At 44.3% G+C, this 21231-nt stretch overlaps 1 protein-coding gene across 1 annotated transcript in view; it reads right to left on the bottom strand.

The window, feature by feature from the left end:
- Nucleotides 1-21231, bottom strand: part of CACNA2D3 (calcium voltage-gated channel auxiliary subunit alpha2delta 3) — an 865909-nt gene that overhangs the window by 153878 nt on the left and 690800 nt on the right. Inside the window, exons 21-26 of the mRNA XM_047850751.1 lie at nucleotides 17661-17706; nucleotides 17405-17502; nucleotides 15225-15318; nucleotides 12189-12284; nucleotides 6077-6198; nucleotides 3357-3437 (exon numbers count right to left, since the gene is read on the bottom strand). Of these exons, the coding sequence (XP_047706707.1) occupies nucleotides 3357-3437; nucleotides 6077-6198; nucleotides 12189-12284; nucleotides 15225-15318; nucleotides 17405-17502; nucleotides 17661-17706 (537 nt within the window). The remainder of the gene's footprint in view (nucleotides 1-3356; nucleotides 3438-6076; nucleotides 6199-12188; nucleotides 12285-15224; nucleotides 15319-17404; nucleotides 17503-17660; nucleotides 17707-21231) is intronic.

Raw genomic sequence — 21231 nt, 5'->3', positions numbered from 1 at the left:
GATCTTATTCATGTATATCTAGAGTGCTTGGTAAAGGAAGGAGGTCAGGAAATATTCAATGAATAAATGAGTGAATGAATGAATAAGCTTGAAGGTAAAAATAGGTTCCCCCAAATTCCAGCATTTTTATACTTCTTCATAGTCCAGTATTTTGTTTTCTCATTTTACCCCCAAATCAAGCCAGAGTAAGGTGAAAGAGGTAATGATCCCAATGTTATTTGAGATAGACCTTCGGAGACCCAAGACCACATATTTAGTAAGTTACAGAGTGAGTGACAAACCTATGTGGACTTCACAGTCCAAGGTTTGCATTGCTAATAAGAACAGAAAAATGGAGGAGAGGTTTGTCATACACAGGAGGCTCCAGGGCTCTGGAGAGACTTGGTAAGCCAAAGAGAAAGTCCTACCATTTCTTCCTTTGCAGTGGGAAAGCAAGTAAGAAAATTCAGCACACTAGTGGCAGCTGGAAAGCTGGCAGGTCCCTCCAGAGAAGGACTGTAAGCAATGTCATGGGCCAAAAAGATGGATGGGGCCCATTTATGCACCAGGCTGACGCATAAATGGAATCCTTCCCAGTTTGACTGCCCTTTCTGCAAAGATGTCATTGACAGATGAGTATCTAAATGTTTTGTTTAAAAAAGAAAACAAAAGAAAGAAAGAAAGAGGATAAAGCAAAAACAAAACAAAACAAAAGAAACTCTTTCTGTCCCAAACAGACACTGAGAGCCAGTGAACATGAGAACACCCGAACAGGCTTGAGAGCTGGCCTTTCAAAGGTATCCTTGATAATGATTTGCAAAGTTGTACACCTTTCCTTCCATATACTTTTCAATTGAACACAAGGATTTCATTGAGACCCCAAATTACTGCCAGTTGGCCGTATTCCATCTGCAGTTGGAGGCACACTGGTGGGGAAGCAGGCCTGCTCACATATTCATCCTCACTTGCCAAAACAAGGCTTCTTCCCCAATTAAAATGACCTTTTTTACTTTAGAGTAGTAAACAATGTCTACTTAATTTGAGGAAAACACACAGAAGAAAGTTACCGAAACTAATCACACAGTGACAGGATGGGTGAGTCAGAGTCAATGCAATCTGTGGGAAGTGCTGAGGAGGCCACTCTGCTTTTGGCGACAGAAAGGTCCTCTTGAGGTCATTGCCTTCATGGTGCCTCCTCCATGGCAGCCTTCAAGATCAAACTGAGCAAATCTGTTTTATCTTACACCTACCAAACACACTTTTAAAAAGAAGGTTAATAACTACCAGTTTTAAAAGGTAAGTACTAAATACAGCTTCTTCGATAACCTTGCTTCTTCCTCTTGCTCTGTAATTATCTTATGAAGACAGGGACCAGTTGACACACACTGAGTAGCAGTAAACAGGAGGACGTCTCTTCCACCCACTCATAGCTGGACAAACCGTGTCTTGTGAGCTGCCTGTGTTCTCTGGCCATCTGTGTAACTCAACAGTAGACCAGCATAGACAAATGAACCATTTTGGAAAACTCACGTTCTTCTCCAGACTCGATACACGGTACCCAGGCTGAGTCCACATTTCATCCATACTGAGCCAAACAGACATTTACAAAACAATAGGCATTTGGAAACATTTGAGCTTAGTTTGCAAGCTTAGACAAAAGTGGCTGGGATGGGCACCACCACCTTAGGGCTGACACAGAGCATCCTTCATGATGACTGAATGAGAAAACTAAGGAAAAGGTTTTTTATTTTTTTAATTTTTTTAACATTTATTCATTTTTGAGAGACAGAGAGAAACAGAGTATGAGTGGGGGAAAGGCAGAGAGAGAGGGAGACACAGAATCCGAAGCAGGCTCCAGGCTCTGAGTTGACAGCACGGAGCCCGATGCGAGGCTCAAACTCACAGAGCACGATCATGACCCGAGCCAAAGTCAGATGCTTAACCAACTGAGCCACCCAGGCACCCCATGAAAAGGTTTTAAGAAACTTCCAAACAGTTGGCCAGTCACTTTGGTCAGGCCACATCTTTGACAGCTGCTGCACGTGGCCCTGTTCCGGGGAGATAACATGCCTCCAGAACTAGCTGGCTGGGTCACCCTAGAGGTAAGGAAGGCTGACTTCCTTTGAGCAAAAATAAACCCTGCTAAGTTACATGATCCTGTCTCCTACTTTCTTCAAGGAACATGAGATGCTAAGTGACAAAATTTAAAGACAGAAGCTGTGAATCCTCAGAGCCCTGATCTCCTGGCTGATTAGTTACAGGTCTGCCTAGTTCAAGATGATCTATAGGTCAGATACATAAGACAGTATTCCTTGCCGTATCCAAAAAGCCAGGAATAACCAGGGAAATTGCCCCCAGGTCTTTCGATCCCTGCTAATACAATGATGACACATAGACTAAGTCAGAAATAAAGTGGGGAAAGAAGCCTGGTGTTTTCCAGCCAGAGAACAACCACACTCAAAACTATCTGCTCCATTTGCAATCCTTCCCACAAATACTCATGGTGTGCAGACACAGCAGTTGATGTTCAAAGCCCCCTACAGTACAACTTACTGAGAGAGGTTGTCTGGAAGCAGAACAACTCCCTTTGGTAAACCTAGCCAATATCAGGATGGAATTTGGAGGGTCTCATCTACCCTCCGCCAATGGATACGACAATGTCAGAAATAGACCACATGCCAGACAAGCCCGTAGACTCCATTTTTGTCAGCAGCTGTCCCCAAAGGAGCACCTGTGGCAGTTTCCAGCCCTTTAGGCCAAACACCACCAATGAAAGCCCATCGCCGGCCACAGATGTCTACTGACATTCTTGAGAGTGAGAGAGATGGCAAAAGCCAGAGCCAGGGTTTCTTTGACAATTTAAGACCCTCCATCATGAAATGGTTTGGCGTTCACCTGGTCCCAAACCTGGCACCTACAGATACATCTAACTTCAATTCCTCAGCAGGATGAGAGAGGTAAAAATCTCAGGCTCTCCAGAGAAGGCACATTTCGGCTCGTGTGTGCCTAAAACAAACCCACAATTGCCTAGTATGCCCACTGTTATCCTAATGATGTAGCAGTGGGAGATATGGAGCTTACTTTAAATGAGCACACTGCCAACTTTCAAGAAATTCTCCTCTGCATGCACCAACAATTTCTTACTGGTTTGAGAATAAGAGTACTGGGAAAGATTTTTGTTGTCACAACAAACACAACCAGTCAGAATCCTGAATTGGTGAAGATAACACCAAGCTAAGGAAGAAGTACGTGTTAGCTTTTGGTTCCTTTCAAAACTTATTTTGTGAAGAATAAACATGCTGCATAGAAGCAGTTCATTGGCCAGATAAATGGATGCCATGCTTATTTCTATTAATTGACTGAAATCCATCCTTTACCTGCTACCACAGGAGATTTCCGTTCATCGAGGAGCTGGATGGAGGTACTCGCTGTCACCACATTGCTTTTGTTGACTATTCCTGAAAGAAGAAAAACCATCACAACAAAAATGGAGATGGTTGTGTGCCCAGGTTAAGAGAGTAATCATATGGCCCATGGCCACCAATTCTGCAGATTGTGTTAGTGCATGGTTCCCAGACTCAGAGTTGGCCAACTCTGTTAGGCCACAGGTGCTGTGTAGACAGTCCTGTCAGCTGAAGGAATCAGTGCACTGAGTTATGACTGCCACACTGGGGGCGGGGGAGGGGGGGTGTCCAGTCTTTTCACATCAAAATTATTAAGCACCACTGGAGGGACCACATTTCTCTTGTGATTTGTGGTTACTAATTACAGTGTTTACTTGTGTTAGTGATCATATTTACACTGCCTCTCTAAATACGGCTGTGGAGAGCTACAGGAGATAAAGTTTTGAAACTGTTTTACAAGTTGGGAACTTTAGTTTTGGTTTGTTCGTTACAACTTTACTGAGTTATAAAATTCTAATTTCAAGACCAGTTTTTCTTAGCAAAACCATTCCAATCAGGGATAGACTTGGAATTCAATCCTTACTCCAAACTCTTATTAATGTGGTAACAATAAGGCATTAGTATGAAGACATTTGCAATTACTAACAATGGCTCCAATATCCATAAATTAAAAGACCCTGAGCACAGGTTTCAACCACCCCCCCCCCCCACCTTGGTTGATAATTGTTAGCACAATGCTTGCCTTATAAAAGGTGTTCCATGAATGGAATCCAATATGAACTGGGAAATGGAGAGGGCAGACCTGAATTTGAATACGCTTATGACTGAAGCAACTGAGAACCTTCTCCTGGCTCAAGCCTAAGCAGTAATAAAAACCAGCTTGTTTTCCAATGTGTGCAGGTAATCAACACATGGTAGAAACAATAAGACAGCTTCATCATAACACTTGTACTTGGTGATGTTACATTCTCCGAACCAAAAGGAAGAATGAAATCTCCTAAGATGTGAAGTCATCCTTAACTTTATCACGAACAAGGTAAATTCCTTTGACAACCCCACTTGCCAAAAACCAATTCTACAACAGCCTCAATTAGCCAGAATTTGTTTTTCCCAGACATAAGTCTCTGTAGGGAAAATGGTGAAGAGTAAAAGAAGAAACCCATACAAGGGGCCATCATTCATAAGCACACACACGCAGAACACTTCGGGGATTGCTCTTTTTTCTGACTGCTCCTTTTCTTTGTCCAGTTTTGAGCAAAATCCACCCTGCCGGAAAAGAAGAACTTCATGCTTGCTTCCAGTCCAAATCTAGCAAGCTAAGTTCTTTTTTTTCTTTTTTTTTTTTCTTAGAATCCCAAGACAAAGAAAGGAGCATGAGATTGCATGATAAGAGAAGACGTTGACAGGTTTGCAGCAGAATGAGAAAGTTCACTGTTCTCTCGGTTGGTATTTTCAGCAATAAAGTGTCATCCAAACAAACATAAAGAAAGAGTCTTAGTCACCCGGACATTTGTATCTGAGAACACACGTGTGTGTGGCCATGGGTACAAAGGAGTACAGACTCCAAGAATTTCAGTTTTTCCTGGAAGGAAACTAATTGATAATCTCCTCTAAAATTCTACCTGCTCAGGGAATTTCTACAGTAGCATTTGGCCTTTCCTTGAATATCTTCATGAATGAGAGACTCTCTTCCTAACGAGTCCATGCAACTAGTTATTAGATAATTCTTGCCAACGTGTCTTCTGCAAATTTTGAAAGCATTCTTTCTGAAGACGTTTTCATTCATGGAAATGAGCAAGTGCTAAGAACCAAGGAAGGGGCTTTGACACTAAGCACCAGAAAACCGCCACTAGGGCTGATTTTGGAATGCTTGAAAAAGACTAATACGGTGGCTCTAATATAAAACATAAGTATAGACTGAACTGTCTAAAGCAATCCAAGTTTATAGAACTAGGTCTTATTCATCTCTGAAGTTGCTACAAGGCACAGTCAGAGCCTTCCACAAAATGAGCACCAAAAACTATCAGCTGCATGAGACAAGAAAAAGCCAAGGACAATCGAAAAGTATGTTCAGTGTGTTTTGCTTCTAAACATGGTTGAAATAAGATGGTGTTCAGTTCTTTTTTGGAGGGAGGCAACCTTAGTTTTTTTATAATATAAAATCTTAGGACTAGAAAAATCACAGGTTATGCGCTTTTCCTGGGTCACTGCAGCCCTCTGTCAGGAGATCACAAGTCTACACAAAAATCTCAGCGCTCACTCCTGCATGTTGATTTGAATCAATTTAGTTTCTGATGGGGGGACCGTGGGCCTCCAAAGTGATGTGATTCACTGAAAGTTCTGGCAAAGGATGGTATGTCTGCATGAATTTTCTCCAAGTGGGGCCATGATAACATTAAAAAAAAAATCTACTGAGATGTTTGTATTCAAATTCCACACAGTAAAAAGTACCAGTCCTGCTTTGTGAAATGCTCTTTTCACACTTCAGTTAAGCAAAAGCTTCATTTTACTTGGGGCCATTGTATTTATGAAACAGATCAATGGTTCAGTGCTGGGCCAATATTCAGCATTGGTCCTCAAGACAGAACTTGGCTCCCTCCAGCATTCAGATGGCCCCCACTACACTCTGCATGCAATGCCCGGGCCAGCAGGACCAGACAGACAAGAGTCCCAACTCTAACAAGGACCCCCACCTGTGCTGAATGGGATGGAGTAGACGAAGCTCCCTGGAATCTGCTCCGCAGCTCTTCGGTACCAGAGAGGGAAATGGTCTGCGTTAAAAATGTTCTCCTTGTCTCCAGCTTTCAGGAAATCCCTGGAAATGGAAAGGAATAAGAACATGTCAAAAAACCACAAATAATCCAATTAAAAAGTGAGCAACATACCCTTTCATTTTTCCAAAGAAGATATACAAATGGCCAACAGGAACATGAAAAGATGCTCAGCATCACTCGTCATTAGGGAAATGCAAATCAAAACCAAAATGAGATATCACCTCACACATGTTAGGGTGGCTATCACCAAGAAGACAAGAGATAACAAATGTTGGTGAGGGTATGGAAAAAAGAGAACGCTGGTGCACTTCGTAAATTGGTACAGCCAGCCACCATGGAAAACAATATGGCGGTTCCTCAAAAAATTAAAAATAAGACTACCATCTGATCCAGCAATTCTACTGGGAATATATACAATGGAAATAAAAACCCTAACTCAAAAAGATATTTTCCATTCACTGCAGCATTATTTACAACAGCCGAGATATGGAAACAACCTGAGTGTCTATCAAAGGATGAATGGATAAAGAAGTGGTGGCATATATACCACACATTCCACACAATGGAATATTATTCAGCCACAAAAATGAGAAAATCCTACCATTGGCCACAACATGGATGGAACTTGAAAGCATTAAGCTAAGGGAAATAAGTCAGACAGAAAAAGACAAACACTGTAGGATCTCACATGTGGAAGCTAAAAACAAAGAAACAAAGACAAACAAGCAAAAACCAAAAAACCACCAAACTCAAAAAAAGAGATCAGATTTGTGGTTACAAGGGGCAGGGGTTGGGGGATGGGGAATGACAAGAAGGTTATAAGACAACCTGGGGACTACAGCTAACACTGCCGTGTGACCTACAATCAAGCTGTGAAGAGAATATTTCCTAAGGGTTCTCATCACCAGGAGAATTTTTATTCTTTTCTTTTTATTGTATCTATATGAGATGAGAGATGTGAAGTAAACCTACTGCAGTAATCATTTCACAATATATGTAAACCAAATCATCATGCTGTACGTCTGAAACATATACAATTATACGCCAATTATTTCTCAATAAAACTGGAAAGGAAGAAGAAAGAGGGGGACGGGGAGGAGGAGGGAGGAGGTGGGGGAGGAGAAGGATCATGGCACCACTCAGCAAGGAAAAGCCGGATGTGGGTATGTCCCAACCACCTTTGTCAGGTGAAAACAGTGTTGGCTTTCTCAGTGCAGAGAGAATCTGTGTAGCATCATGCACCCCAGATGGCTCAGAATTACCCTGTAGAACTCCAGCAGTCAGACTGTCCGTGGGTGAAATAATTTTTCCTAGTATATCCAGTGAACGAATCATCTTAGCATCTAACGCAAGCAAGCAAAACCTCCAGAAATCGTATCACAAGACCAAAGAAAGGGTAGTCGGAAAGCTGTCTTGCCTTACAATCCATACATGATCACATATCCTTGGAAAGATCAAATTAAGTAGACTTCACTCTTCTGAGAAAAAGTATAACAGAGGTAGCAGTGGGCCCTATGAATATCCTTGCTCCCTCCCTCCCTCCACCACCTGCTCTCCAGCCAACAGGACTGCTCCAGCTGTCTGTAAATCCTTTACCTTGCCCAGCCTCCTGCGCCCACTGCCCACAGTGCTTCTCTCTCTCCTGAGGCCTACCTGCACTCTCTTCCCCGTTTCTTCCTTTCAAAATCATATTCCCTTCACAGTGTGCCTCAAATCCCACCCACCATACAAATCCACAGAGACATTAGCAAGTTCCTGCCCCACAGCCTTGGTCTCTCACATGGCCTTCTCTTTCCTTGGTCTTATCTGCTCTGTCATGTCCCCATCCCAAACCTCCTGAAGTCTCTGAGGAAAGAAGCTTTGGTTCCCATTTTGGCTCCCTTCACAGAGACTTACACATCCCCAAGTTCCAGCGAATGTTTGTTTGCTTCACTTATCTCCAAAGACTCATGTTTACTCTCCCAAGTGCCTCATCTTGGCTGAGACAGTATAACTCGGGGGAGGAAATGACTGCCTGGCTAGTCCACAGTCTTCAGAGTTCTTGCAGGAAGGGAGAGCAATCAAGGGATGGAAAGGACAGCAATCAGGGGACAATGTGTATGCAGGGAAAAGGCCACTGATTGAACCAGAAATGGCACCATGTTCTATCCATCAGTTTGTAGTGTGAAGTTGGATCACACAGACCATGGAGAGAAATACTCAAATATTCTCCATTGTTATAGCAGGGTTGAATTTATATGCTAAGTTGTAACAAGTTGGGTTATTAGAAACTACTTGAATTGTCTTCTAACTCAGGAAAGCATTCTGTAGTTTTAGGGTATGGCCAGGCACTGATCTCTTGATCTCTTTCTAAGATGCAAAGCTCCCTCCTAGAGGAAGCCCGTGCCATTGGAGGCCACCCTTGAAGTTCTCAGCATAGAAATACACCTCCTTCTAACTTACACTAGTATGTTCTAATTCCTCTCTAAGGGCAGAGACATTATTTTTCTTGACATTTCCAGGGCCTGGCACTCATCAGGCACTCAGCATGTGCTTAATGATCACATGATAAATCAAATCTCATATTCAGATAAGAGCTCCTCAAGTATTAAAAGCAATTTGCTGAAACTTTTCTAAACAGTATTTCTCAATTCTTTCAAATTGCCACATCAGTATGGCCACGTTCCTATGTAAAGGCTCTCTGCTGTCATTCAAAAGGCCAACTGATGATGCATGGACCTCTGAGTTATTCAGTGCTGGGCGTAGGGAGTTCCAGGCTTGAGGTCACAGACAAGCTCCTCCTGGCACCGGTATATTCAGTGGTAATGTTTCCTGATCCTAAAATCAATAGGACTCACAAACATTGAAATGTGACCTTCTGCTTTTTTTTTTCCCCATCAGACACGAGATTTTTCATAAACCTGACTGCGATAGGTGTGTGAAGCAGACTCTGCTATCTAGTCCTCCGTGGGATGAACAGCTGTATTCCACACTGGGCCATGGCACAACCAAGCATTTTCACTTGTGGCAGTCCTATTTGGTGGTGGGATGCATATAACTACGGGGAGGAAGGTGCCCTTCTCATGCAGCAGTTAATGGTACCGGGGGCCCCTTTCCAGTCCTGGAAGGTGAGGCTAATAGCTTGGTTAGGAGGTGTGAGGTGGTTTTCACTTAGACTGATGGAGACATTTGAGGAAGGCAGGCGACAGGCTTGGAACACGGCATTACTGAGTGCCCAGTGGCTGCTGCCCAGGACCAGACCACGCTGGCACCAGGGCAGCGAGCAGGAGCCTGCAGGGCATGATCTCCATTGGCTTTGGTGTTCACATGAGAGGGTCTGGTTGCCAGGAAACCCTGTAGGTCCCTGATAACTACCAAGTGGTGATTCAGAAGGAAGTAGAAGGAGAGAGTTGGTTCTACAGAATCTCTGAAAATGTTCTTCAGGAAGATAGATCTTTCTAGGTAAGATGAAAGCCTACCTGTATATACTAGGGGCTGTTGTGGTGTTGTGTGAGACCAGTTTAGGTTTTAGGCACAGACGAATGACCTTGGGTGAATTACTTGGGTCAATCACTGAATCTCTGAGCCCCATTTACTCATCTATAAACTTATACTATCAGAGTTATGTATACAGTATGTAATTCTGTATGCGATTCTATCAGAGTTATGTATACAGTATGTAAACTGAAAATGGCTCCATCAAGTATATGGGATTTTTAAATCTCGGGAGCTTCTTTTGTTCTCTGTGGGTCACATGGAAGCTGTGAAGCAGTCATCGCTTAGACTGCCTTTGTGTGCTACGGGTGTTCCAAGAGGCCACACGGAATGCACAAGATTCACTGCTGACATTGATGGGTGCAGAGGCAGGGACAGAGTCCTCGGACTAGAATCCACGTGCTTCCAAAGCAGATGGTGGTGACAGGAGGTGGCACCTCAGTGTAGCAGGCTGATGCTAGTACCAGTTAGTTCTGCGGCAGGGACTTTATATTCTCTAGCACTCTCCCCACAGCTTGGCACTTTTCTCTGTATGCCTTATTTAAAAACAGAAATTCGAAAAGCTTTCTAGCCCTATCCAAGAGTATATCTGGACAGTTGGACCTTAACAAATGCCGTCTTCTTGGACAGGGTAGGCAGGTACAAGACCCTAAGACAATGGAACTTTTGGAGTGCCTAGGTGGCTTTATCAGTTAAGTGTCTGACTTTGGCTTAGGTCATGATCTCACAGGTTCATCAGACTCTCTGCGGTCAGCACAGAGCCTGCTTTGGATCCTCTGTCTCCCTCTCTCTTTCTCTCTTTCTCTCTCTCTGCCCGTCCCCCACATGCTCTCTCTCTCAAAAATAAATTAAAAACGTTAAAAAAAAATAGAACTCAAGGTTCTGAGTTCTATATGAGTCAATGGGATGAGTTTCTTGAAGACCGAAGAATCATCCGGATAGCCAGTGTCTACTCACTCTGGGTCACAGTAGTGTCACAGGGAGCAGAGCTAACCCTTACTTGCAGATATTTTTAGTTTCTCAAACTGGTTTTACATCCACAGTTTTTTTTGATCCTCACAAGAACCCAGGGAGATCATCACTGCCACTTTCCAGGGGCACAGAGCAAAGGCAACCAGTGGGATGGGCCAGATGCTCATCCCAGCAATCCTGAGCATGACCTACAGGACAGACTAGCAAGATGCATTGTCTTGTTGTTGTGATTGTTCTTCTGGTTTGTCTGTTTTATCTCAATACAAACAACAGCCTTCCTCTTGAGCAGGAGAAAGTCAGTGCCTACATCTCCTTCTGCCTCTCTCTAGGTTCCAGAAGGAGAAGGTGATGTGTATCTTGTAATTTCTAGTCCTTCTAGGAACTTGCCCTCCGGAAAGACAATTGAGCAGGGCTAAAGGGCTGAAGAGGGCTTGGAACAATCAAGTCACAAATGTAGTCAACTTCCTAAATGACAAATTTGAGATGCTGAGAAAGAGTCCTCAAATGGGCCGTAGAAGCCAGTTCATGAACCATCTAAAAATCTATTGATTTCCCACTTACCAGACTCGGTGTTATAAGATCATATGGTTGGGTCAAGGCCTCACCTAAGAGGCAAGAACGCTGCTGACCGGGGCTTGCTGGGACAGGAGTGTCCCCTCCTCGGGTCTCTGTGGGGCCGCCCCCTTTCAGATTGGTGGCCAGCCTGTGGCCTTGTCATTCAGGTATCCATACATCAGGGTGTCTGAGGGCCCACAGTAACGTCTGAACCCTCCTCACACGCACTTGGCAAACTGTCTGGATCTCGGACTCCATTTGTCCCTCGCCTAATAATGCCTCTTACTTCAGAGAAAAAAACAAGCAAGCAAGCAAACAAACAAACTGAGAAACAGTAATCAGGCCAGAAAGGACTTCCCAGGCCCACACTAGCTCTGGTCCAACACCAGTTTGAAGAGTTAAGACCCTGTTGCTCTCTGAAGATACAGAGGCTGCGCAGTGATTTCAAGGACATCTGGGTACTGGACGCTCTCCCCATTGTCCATCTGGGTCTGTTTGGCAACACAAGGAAACACTGTCCAACCCGTGTCCCACTGGACTGCCCACTCCTGGGTGTGGGGCTCTGCAGGCCCTCAGGCACAGTGCAGAGGCACCGAGGTTTATTAAAGCGCACACAAACAAATAAACAATAGACTTGAAACCCTGATTCTTGGACAGGCAGGAATCCCTCCGCAGAGCTGCGGAGCAGCTGAATGCCCTGGAGCCATCCATCAGGAGTCCTCCTTCTGGCCGCTCCCCCAGCAACCCCTGGGTCGCCAGATTCTGCGGTGACTCACCAGCGCGGGAGAGGACTCCAGGACAGTGGGCGGAAGCCAGCAAGCATGAAGAAGAAAGGGTTGCGGAAAGGCCAACAGGCAGGGGAGCACACAAGCCGGGGCCTCCGCGGTAGAACAGAGAGGAACCATGTCAGCAGGCCTGGGGTGGCCTGAATTTTGTTTCTACTGCTGGTAGAACCGAGAAGCTTAAGCATCCCTTGAATTTCCCATTTCAGGAGCTCCCCGGGCCCCTGCAGGGGAGCTTTCCTACTTACTGATTGGTGAGCTGCTCAGCCCCAACAAACAAGTTGATCCTCGAGAGGCCCGTACGAGTGCCGAGGAAGGCAACCTCCACGCCCTTGTCAGAGTTCCTGAAACACAGCAGCAGACAACAGAGGGTTGTGTCCAGACAGTAAGGAGAGAATGGCTTTTGCATTTTAAGACTCATGGACTGCTTTATGAAAAAGCAGTTTTGAAACCTGAAATTTTAAAAGAAATTATAGAAATACACACACACGTATGCACACCTGCACCAAGCATGGAATGCAAACTCACCCCTTACAAAAGCATTTTTGGTAATTCTTGCAAGAAAAACTAAGAACTCCATTGAGTTCTGAGAACTCCAAAGCACCATGAACAAATGCACCCCCACACTAAATAGGTACATCTTTATCTCAGGGTTCTGAGTGTAAAGTCAGAAGAGCAGACCGGAATGGGAACGGCTGGATGGAGAGGAAGAAAATCATCACAGGGAACTTTGCATTGATCTACCAAGTCCATTCTTGGTCCTGAAACCATTAGTGGAATCTGCCATCAGTGAAAGTACCAGCTGGGCCACTGGGTCAAGTCTGCAGTGACCTGCAGCCTGGAAATGTCTAGGACCTGAATTCTATGCTGTTTGAAGTCACGGACTTGTAACTTCTTCCAGAGCACAGGCCTTCTTCTTACTACCATCCCCAAAGAGATGAGTAAAGAAATGGCTTCTTCAAATCCCTGCAGGATACCACACATAGGACCCCTAAGAATGGCCTTGGCAAAGGAAACTTATTTTAAAATCCACTGAAGGAATTTTTTTTCAGCTTTCAAGGCAAATATTGTATACGTTTGAGCGTGCTGAGGATTTTCGCAATGCCTACCTCTTCACAAAAAGCGAGTGGTCTTTCTCCACAGATACATAATTTAATTCTGTGATAAAAGTATGAAGAGAATACTGTTTCTTGAGTTTGCTTCCCTTCCCTAAATGCTAGTAGCCATTTGATGCGAAGCACTATCCATGTCATCTTCAATATAAGATAATTTGGTTACTTGATCTTTGATGGTAGTCAAAGTGGCTGGTACTACCTTTAAGTATTTAAGGGGTGAATAAAAACCAACACTATGCATTTGTTTCTGCTTGCAGCCTACCCAAATTGGAAAGCCAGGCTGCCCAATCAGTTACAGATGTGGACTACAAAGCAAAGCTACCATTTTGGAAATCTTTAGCATGTGTTAGGAGTGAACCAGCAATCTTTGCACGGGATTTTGAGTTTCATGAGAGCTTAAAAGAAACATTTCCACATCCACCAGAGAAAGCAATCGCTGGAAAGGTTTTGACTCTTTCCCAACCTCCCAGGGAATAGGAACCATGTTAGTAAGCAGTCTAAGGACACTTCCAAGTATAATGAGAATGGTGATCTCTCTTTGGGGCTCCAGACTCCTGTATTAAACTGTCTACTTGGGAGACTTAAGCTTAAAACATCTAGAAAAGCACTATGGACACGTTCAGTTCCAAGCCAATTCTTCTTTCATTGTCTTCTGTCCTAGGAAATGGTACCACTATCTATACAGGCATTCGTGTTGTAAATCTGAGAATGACCCTTGAGAGCTCAGTCTCCCTCCCTTCACTCAGTGGACCATCAAATCCTCGGCAGCGGTGGTGGTGGTGGTTCTGAAGCATGCCACAAGTGGATCTTTCCTCTCTGTGCCACAGCCACTGCCTTGGTCTGAGTGGCAAATCCCTTGGAATGCTGTAGAAGCCTTTCTTATTGCTCTTATCCCATTAAACTATTCTTCACATAGCAGGAGGAGGATATTCTTTAAAAATGCAAATACGATCATGTCCTTCTTAACATCTTAAAATGTTCTTAAAATCGTTCAGTGGCTTTCCAACACTTGTAGTATAGTAGCCAAAATCCTTCACCTGACTCCCAAGGTCCTGAGCCATCTAGCCCCTCTGCACCCTCATCTGCCAACATCTTCGAGCCTACCTTCTATATTTCAGTTCCATTGGCCTTCTTTAAATTCCTCAAATGTGTCAAATACTATTGTACCTCAGGACGTTTGCACACGTTGTTCCATTTTCCTTAGAATGCTCCCTAACCCTTGAACTAGTTTCTGCTCAGAAAGGCCTTCTGTCTTTCATCTCCACTCTAGGTCTTGTCACAGTCTGCACGTCCTTACACTTCTTTCAAAGCAGTTATCAAATTCTTAATAATCTGGGATGCTACACACCACAGGTACCATGACGGCAAGGACTGTGTTTGATTGAGTTACTCCATTTCACCAACACCTAGTCCAGCGCCTGGCACACAACAGATATGCAATCGGTGATGCATGGATGAACGAATGATAAAGGAATGACAATGAGAACAGAATGAATGATAGGATAGAGAAGAGGATATACAAAAGGCAAGGTAAATGAATGAATGGAGCTAACGAAGAACAAAAAAGGAGAGAGAACTAAATAATGTCTGACATGAAGGTATAAGGAAAAAGGAATGCTTTTTCTTTCTATTTTCAATCTTTAATAACCCACTTCAATTAGTAAAATAATAATAACATTGATAAGCTGCTGAAGACTTTGACAACAGCTACCACTGCCCAGCCCCCTCTCCCTGCGTCCTCTGCCACAGAAAGAAAACCACAGGGTTATATCCTGACACCCTCATGAAACAGAGCTCTCACTTCCCCGTCCGACTTATAACCCGGCCTGGCCCAGATCCCAAGTCCCCTCCAGACTGTGAAGTACAGGGGGCCATGCAGGGCAAGAAGCTAAGTGCTCCTTCTGCCTCCCTCTCCCTCACCAGTGCCCCCCACCCCGGCACACCAAATTTCATGTAACGCTAACGCTCAAATTATATGTCAAACCCGGGAGCTTGCCACCCAAGCCCGAGCCGCTAATCTGCTCTAGCTCTTGTGGTTTGGAGCTTTGGGAAAAATTAAAGCACTTTAACACCAAGCTCCCCAAACACTTTAGTTCTTTAAACCATAACCATATTTCGGACGGCTTGTGGGGAAATGGCCAGGAAAGGGGGACACGTGCAACCACTTACTCAGATTTGTTGAGGGCAAGACTGGTCCAATATGCTTCAATGGGAGCGCTCACCACGGCATCAAAAAGGACTTCTTGTATCAATTCTTTATCACCTATTGGGAGGGACAGACTTGAGAAGATGGCTGTGGCTGGGCCCCAAACGGGGGCACGAGAGGTCTCGCCGTGCTCATTTGCAGTGTCTGCAGGCCACTCTCTCCTGTGATGTGTCGCGTTAGGCATTAACCTCCCACCGGCTGAAAATATGGGTCAGTTCTGACAACTGATATGCCCGCAATACAGGGCCCCCCAGAGCATCTGGATGAAACGATAGTAAACAGAGAGTCTCGGGTGTGTCACACTTCAGTTTTCCGCTTTCTCTTCCCATCTAGGAGTTGATGCCATGGACCGGCATATCTTAGAAAGTTTGCTCGGTCCATCTGCACTTCTGTCCTCTACCTGTGGTTCTTCAGGGCCCTGCTCCCAGTCGTTTGTAAGAAGAGAGAGGGATGTGATAACTAAACACTCCTGGGACTCCTCTACTTTGTGACACCTTCCATCTGGTAGCACTGTTTGTTTTTGCCGATTTAAAGCAGGAAACCTGCCCCTATCCAAAGAGGGAATCTTGCTGGGGCTCTGTGGAAGAGGCTAAGGAGTCAGGGGGATATCATGAGTGCAGCAGAGGCATCCCAGAGCCCTCCAATCACTCTGCAGAGGGGCTAACTGTCACCTACAGCCGGCCAGTCCTCACCCTGATGCTGGCCAACAAGATAATGGCACTTTGCTCTAAAAGCAAAAACTAAAAATAACTCATCACCAAAAAGACAATGGACACAGTGAGATATAGTTACGTCTTGGGATACCATATAGTAATTCAAACAAATGCATCACAGGTAAATGATCAACATAAGTAAATCTCAACAATGCAACGAGTGAAACACAAGTTATAGAACAATACATATGTTATATTGTAGATAATATACCATATATAAATTTTAATATACAGAATAATGAAAATAATGGCACATACTATTCATGGATACCTATATATATGTATATACATATATATACACACATATATACATCTGTATATATTACTATATATAGTAATAGTATAATATAATAATGTAATAATAATATAGATAATATGATAGTATAATTGCCTAGGAGTGACAAATACAGGAGGGTAGCTTTTTCTGGGAGGGAAACGGGACCACACAGGGGACTCAGGGGCTTCAATATTATCTGTAATATTTCATTCCTTAGAAAGCGCCTGAAGGAAATAGGGCAAAATATTAAGATTTGATTAAGCTGGATGGTAGATGTAAATTTTAAAACATATCTCTATCCCTTTGTTTTTTAAATATGTCCTTCAGAAAATCAAAGAAAATGAAACAAGATAGGCTTATATGATGTCCATCTGATCTTTTCTCTACTAGAGCATGTCCCCAAAAGTAAATCCATTCCATGAGGATGCACTTTAGAAGCTAGATAAACGTCCTTCCAGCTCTCACAGGGCTGCTGTGGTTAGTCTAGGAAATAATATAGGTAAAGAACCGTTCACATCAATGAACAAGTGCTACCTGTTGGGGGTAGGGGCAGGTGCTGTGCTCACTGCTGAAATCTCTCCTCGCCCAAACTAGTCGCTGTAACTAACTTAGATGCCAGTCCAGGGGCTTCTCTTGCACTTGGTGAGCATCAGGCCTGCTGCTCTCTCCCTGCCCTCTCTGCACTGGCCACGGGCCATTTCTGACTCACTGAGCTCCCTCAGAGGCCCTGTGGTAAGAGGAGGGGCAACAGCACATATACCTCATGAGGCAACATGTGTCCGTGATGATTCCACTCTGGAGGGAAGCAGACCTCGAGTAGGCCCTGAGATGCCACCAGTTCTGTTTCCTGCCCTTGTTTCTCATGTAAAATAAGGGAACAGATATTCACAGTCCCCTCCTAGTGGTAGTTTCCATCTTACTCAGGTGCTTGACTTAAATGGTCTGGTAGGGGGGCAAATCCAGTGCAAAGGCTAGAATGAGACTGGGGTTTCTGCATGGTTTCCAGTGGCCCACATTCTTCCTCCTGCTCCTCTAGGAAGCAGAAATTTGACTGATCATCTCTACTGGAGCAAAGCTTCCCTTGAAAGCTGAGGGGAAGTACGGTTTTCGGTTCATTGTGTACTCTGGTGACACACACACACAGCACACTCACATTGGAGCAGAGGTTCTTTGCCTTTGAGGTAGAGCTTGATGGCTTCTAGCTGAGATAGATGACGGTGCTCTGGGTGTAGGTCAGTGTTGCAGTAGGACCTAAGAACATGACATGGGCCAAAACAGGAACACGTGAGTATTTGTGGCATCGCCTTCCTTTGCCTTTGAACCAGGAGAGGTAGGGAGGGAGTATAGAGGATTTGAAATCAAAGATGGCAACAAATACCCATGCTGATGAAGGATGGTTTAATTCTTACCATTCATCTGCCAGGGATACGTCAGGGTGCTCTAAGTCATGCAGGCCTGGAGATCAAGGAGAAGGAGTTAATGAGTAAGGATCACCTGCGTGGGGCACGGACACCCCTCAGCTCTCATGTGCTCTAAATGCTTGAGGACAGGGCCATTGAGTGGTGATGGGTAGGCACCAATGCCAAAGATATCTGCCCAAGAAAAGGGACACTGGACAAAGGAAACCAGGCAGAACTCTCTCCCCACTTCCATCTCCCTAGGCCACCACTGTAGCCTTCCCAGGCTGAGTGCCCCAGGAAAGCCTGAACTCCATGAAGATAAATGACACACTAGTGAGTTCCGGGGGACAGGTTTAGTATGACAGTGGAAACACTGGCATTGGAGCCGTGCACGGCCTGAGCAGAGAGCTGGGCTGGACCACTTAACTCGTGCATGACATTAGCAGGTTACTTTACTTTTCCAAATGACGGTTTCTTCCTGTGCAAACCAGGAATAATAATAGTCTCTAACTGATGGTTGGTTGTGAGGGTGAGATGATAGGTTGAATGATATGCAATTGTCAATACTCAACTGTTTTTTTTTTATTTTTTTAATGTTTATTTTTGAGAGAGAGAGAGACAGAATGAGCAGGGGAGGGGCAGAGAGAGAGGGAGACACAGAATCCAGAGCAGGCTCCAGGCTCTGAGCTGTTAGCACAGAGCCTGACGCAAGGCTCGAACTCACGAACCACGAGATCATGACCTGAGTCATTGTACATTCAACCGACTGAGCCACCCAGGTGCCCCAATACTCAACTGTTTTTGACCAGCAAAAGTTGCTAGTTGTTACAGGATCCTAAGTAAAAATGTGCCATCAGTCCAGAAAGGTAGCTGGGACAACCGGGGCTTGCAGGGAATTGGGGAGTTTTTACAGAATGCTCCAGATCACTCTAGCTCTGTGAAATAACTCTTTCATTGTATCTTCATGTGAGTTCATTTTGAAGGCTCATCAGCAGACACACACTTGTGAGTGATGGCCTCAGGAACTCAGATGATGCTTATAGTCTGTTTGAGGATGTCAGAGTTTCCCAAATGGCCAGCAGTATCTTACTGCACTCAGGATTCCAGCTTCTTCCTCAAATACAAATGTAGAACGTAAATAGCCAAACACTAGATCTAACTATTGCCCACCCTGCTTGATTTTACAGGAAGTAGGGAATACATTGGACAGAATATCATCAGACAGAACTAAAGTGTCATTTCCTGGCTCCAACACCAACTGGTTGAATGATCTTGGGGATGTCACTTCAACTCTGAGTTCTATTAGTCAGAAGATGTATATGACAGAATCTACCTCATAGACTCCAGGAGAGGGTTAAGTGGGGCGGGGATGAGTCCCTAGGACAATCCATGCAGCCATGCATGCATCTATCCATCCTGTCTTCCCTTTCTCCCTCCCCTGCTCCCTTCCTTCCTTCTTTCCATATATGTACTGAGCATCAACTCTGTGCCAGATACTATTCTAGGCCCTGAGACTATAGCAGTGAACAAAACAAAATCACTGCCCTCACAGTATTTGTTTTCTAGTGGTGGAAAGAGAATAAAATTAAAAGACATAGCATATCAGTTAGTGATAAGGGCTATGAAAGAGACTGGAATAGGATAGGCAGCACCAAGAGATGAGAAGTAAAAAAGAAAGACTTCCAATTTTGAGTAGGATAGGCAGGGAAGGCTTCACTGAGAAAGTGACTTTTAAGCAAAGACCTGAAGGAGGTGAGGGACCGAGCCTGTAGATAATGGAGTGTGTGCTCTGGCAGAAGGAATAACCAGTACAACAGCCCTGGGATGGGCTCTCACCTTCTTGGAATATTGGGTTAATGATGTCAATTATATTTTTATAGTTTCTTTTCTCATCAACCTTCATCCACAAAGCCCACTCTGCCTCTATTTCATAGGACCTATAGATAAGTCTCTGATGGGAAGATTGTTCTGATTGTTTCCTCTATGAGTTCCCAGGCCACCAAGGAAATTGAATTGTTCTCTAAGTTGCTCATCTCTGACTTGGGTCCTTCTGACACAACCACATCTACTGGTGACTGATAACATGGACAATAATGACATAAGCTCTAATTTATTGAAGAACTACTATGTTCTCTTTCTCTGTGTATGTATATAATGGCATATATGTATATATATGCATGCCAAGGAGATTCAGAAGAGAAACAATTTCAGCAAGTGGAACTATAACCCATACCTTCAGCCTCAGTAACAACTCCTTACATTTTGAACAATGTCTACCTGTTGACCACCTTTGTAACATATGACAATGGGAAATGCCCAATGTTGAAAATTCCCACATTCTGTGGGGCAGCATTCCTTATGGAAGATCCCACAGAAGTGTGGTTGCCATCCCTAAGAAACTTCTACCTTCTCCAAGAACAGAACAGAACAATAATTGTGCCATGGCCCTTATGATCAGGACCCTCTACTACTTGGCCCAAGTGGAAGTAGCTTTCTCAGGCTCGGGTACTCCAAGTTGGCAGGATTGCAAGCCCTCTTATTTATAGAGAACCAACAGAGAAAGCAAGATCTGACCTCATTTGTGTGGATAACCAGATAGTCTCCCCCTTGCTTGGGTTCAAACTAATTTCTTGCATGGTGATTATAGTTAGCTCTGAAATTCTATGACCTCTCAGCCTCACAGCTGTGGAACATACAGGGAGAGGTGATGGCTAAAGAAATGACCCAAAAGACAATGCAAAACAACTGTGTGTGTGTGTGTGTGTGTGTGTGTGTGTGTGTGAGAGAGAGAGAGAGAGAGAGAGAGACAGACAGACAGACAGAGGGAGACAGAGAGAGACAGAGAGAGAGAGACAGAAAGACAGAGAGACAGAGAAAGAGGTAAGCCCATGTACTGAGGATTGGCTAAGGAAATGGACACATGAGATGCAAATAACCCATTAATAATCTCTCTCTCTCTATTGTTCTGACCATGAGCTGTTCCCTCAGCTTCACCTCACATAGTTTAGACATGTATTTTCTGGCTTCATGGACAGTGATATCCACAGAGCCACACATGGCTCATACAACCAGAAAATTCTAGAAGTTAAAAAAAAGCAATTTCTGAGAACACATCCTTTTAAGTATCTCACCCAAGTAACAAAGTTGCCTGCTCTGTCTTATGTGTCTCTGGGAAAAGAGGCCATATGATTGATTAGCTCTGAAATGGGCACAACGAAAGCTTTCAATCTTCTTTCTAGTCCTTAAGATCTCACAATGACTTGTGAGACAAAGACTCACACCTGTAAAACAATGCACGCTAGTTGTCAGTAGACCAGAGGCTGGCTATGGAACTTGGCATCTCGGGACCACCAATCTCTTCACTCTCCACTACATCATTGGAGAGAGCCCCAAAGTGGTCCAGCTTCTGGAAGTTCACCACATGCACTTGTAAGCAGCTCGAACCAATTAGAACTGGCTTGTAATCAACCTTCCTGCTCTTCGCCATACTTTCTGGGGACACCCAGAAAGAGCACTGGTCTGGTCCTGCTCCTTCTCTGTGGAGATGCAAAATCTAACACCCAGATTGGGTGAGTGACTT

Source organism: Prionailurus viverrinus, chromosome A2 (assembly GCF_022837055.1).
Source record: "Prionailurus viverrinus isolate Anna chromosome A2, UM_Priviv_1.0, whole genome shotgun sequence".
Classification (NCBI taxonomy): domain Eukaryota; kingdom Metazoa; phylum Chordata; class Mammalia; order Carnivora; family Felidae; genus Prionailurus; species Prionailurus viverrinus.
Note: the sequence above shows the minus strand (reverse complement) of the source record. Positions and strands in the feature narration are given on the sequence as shown.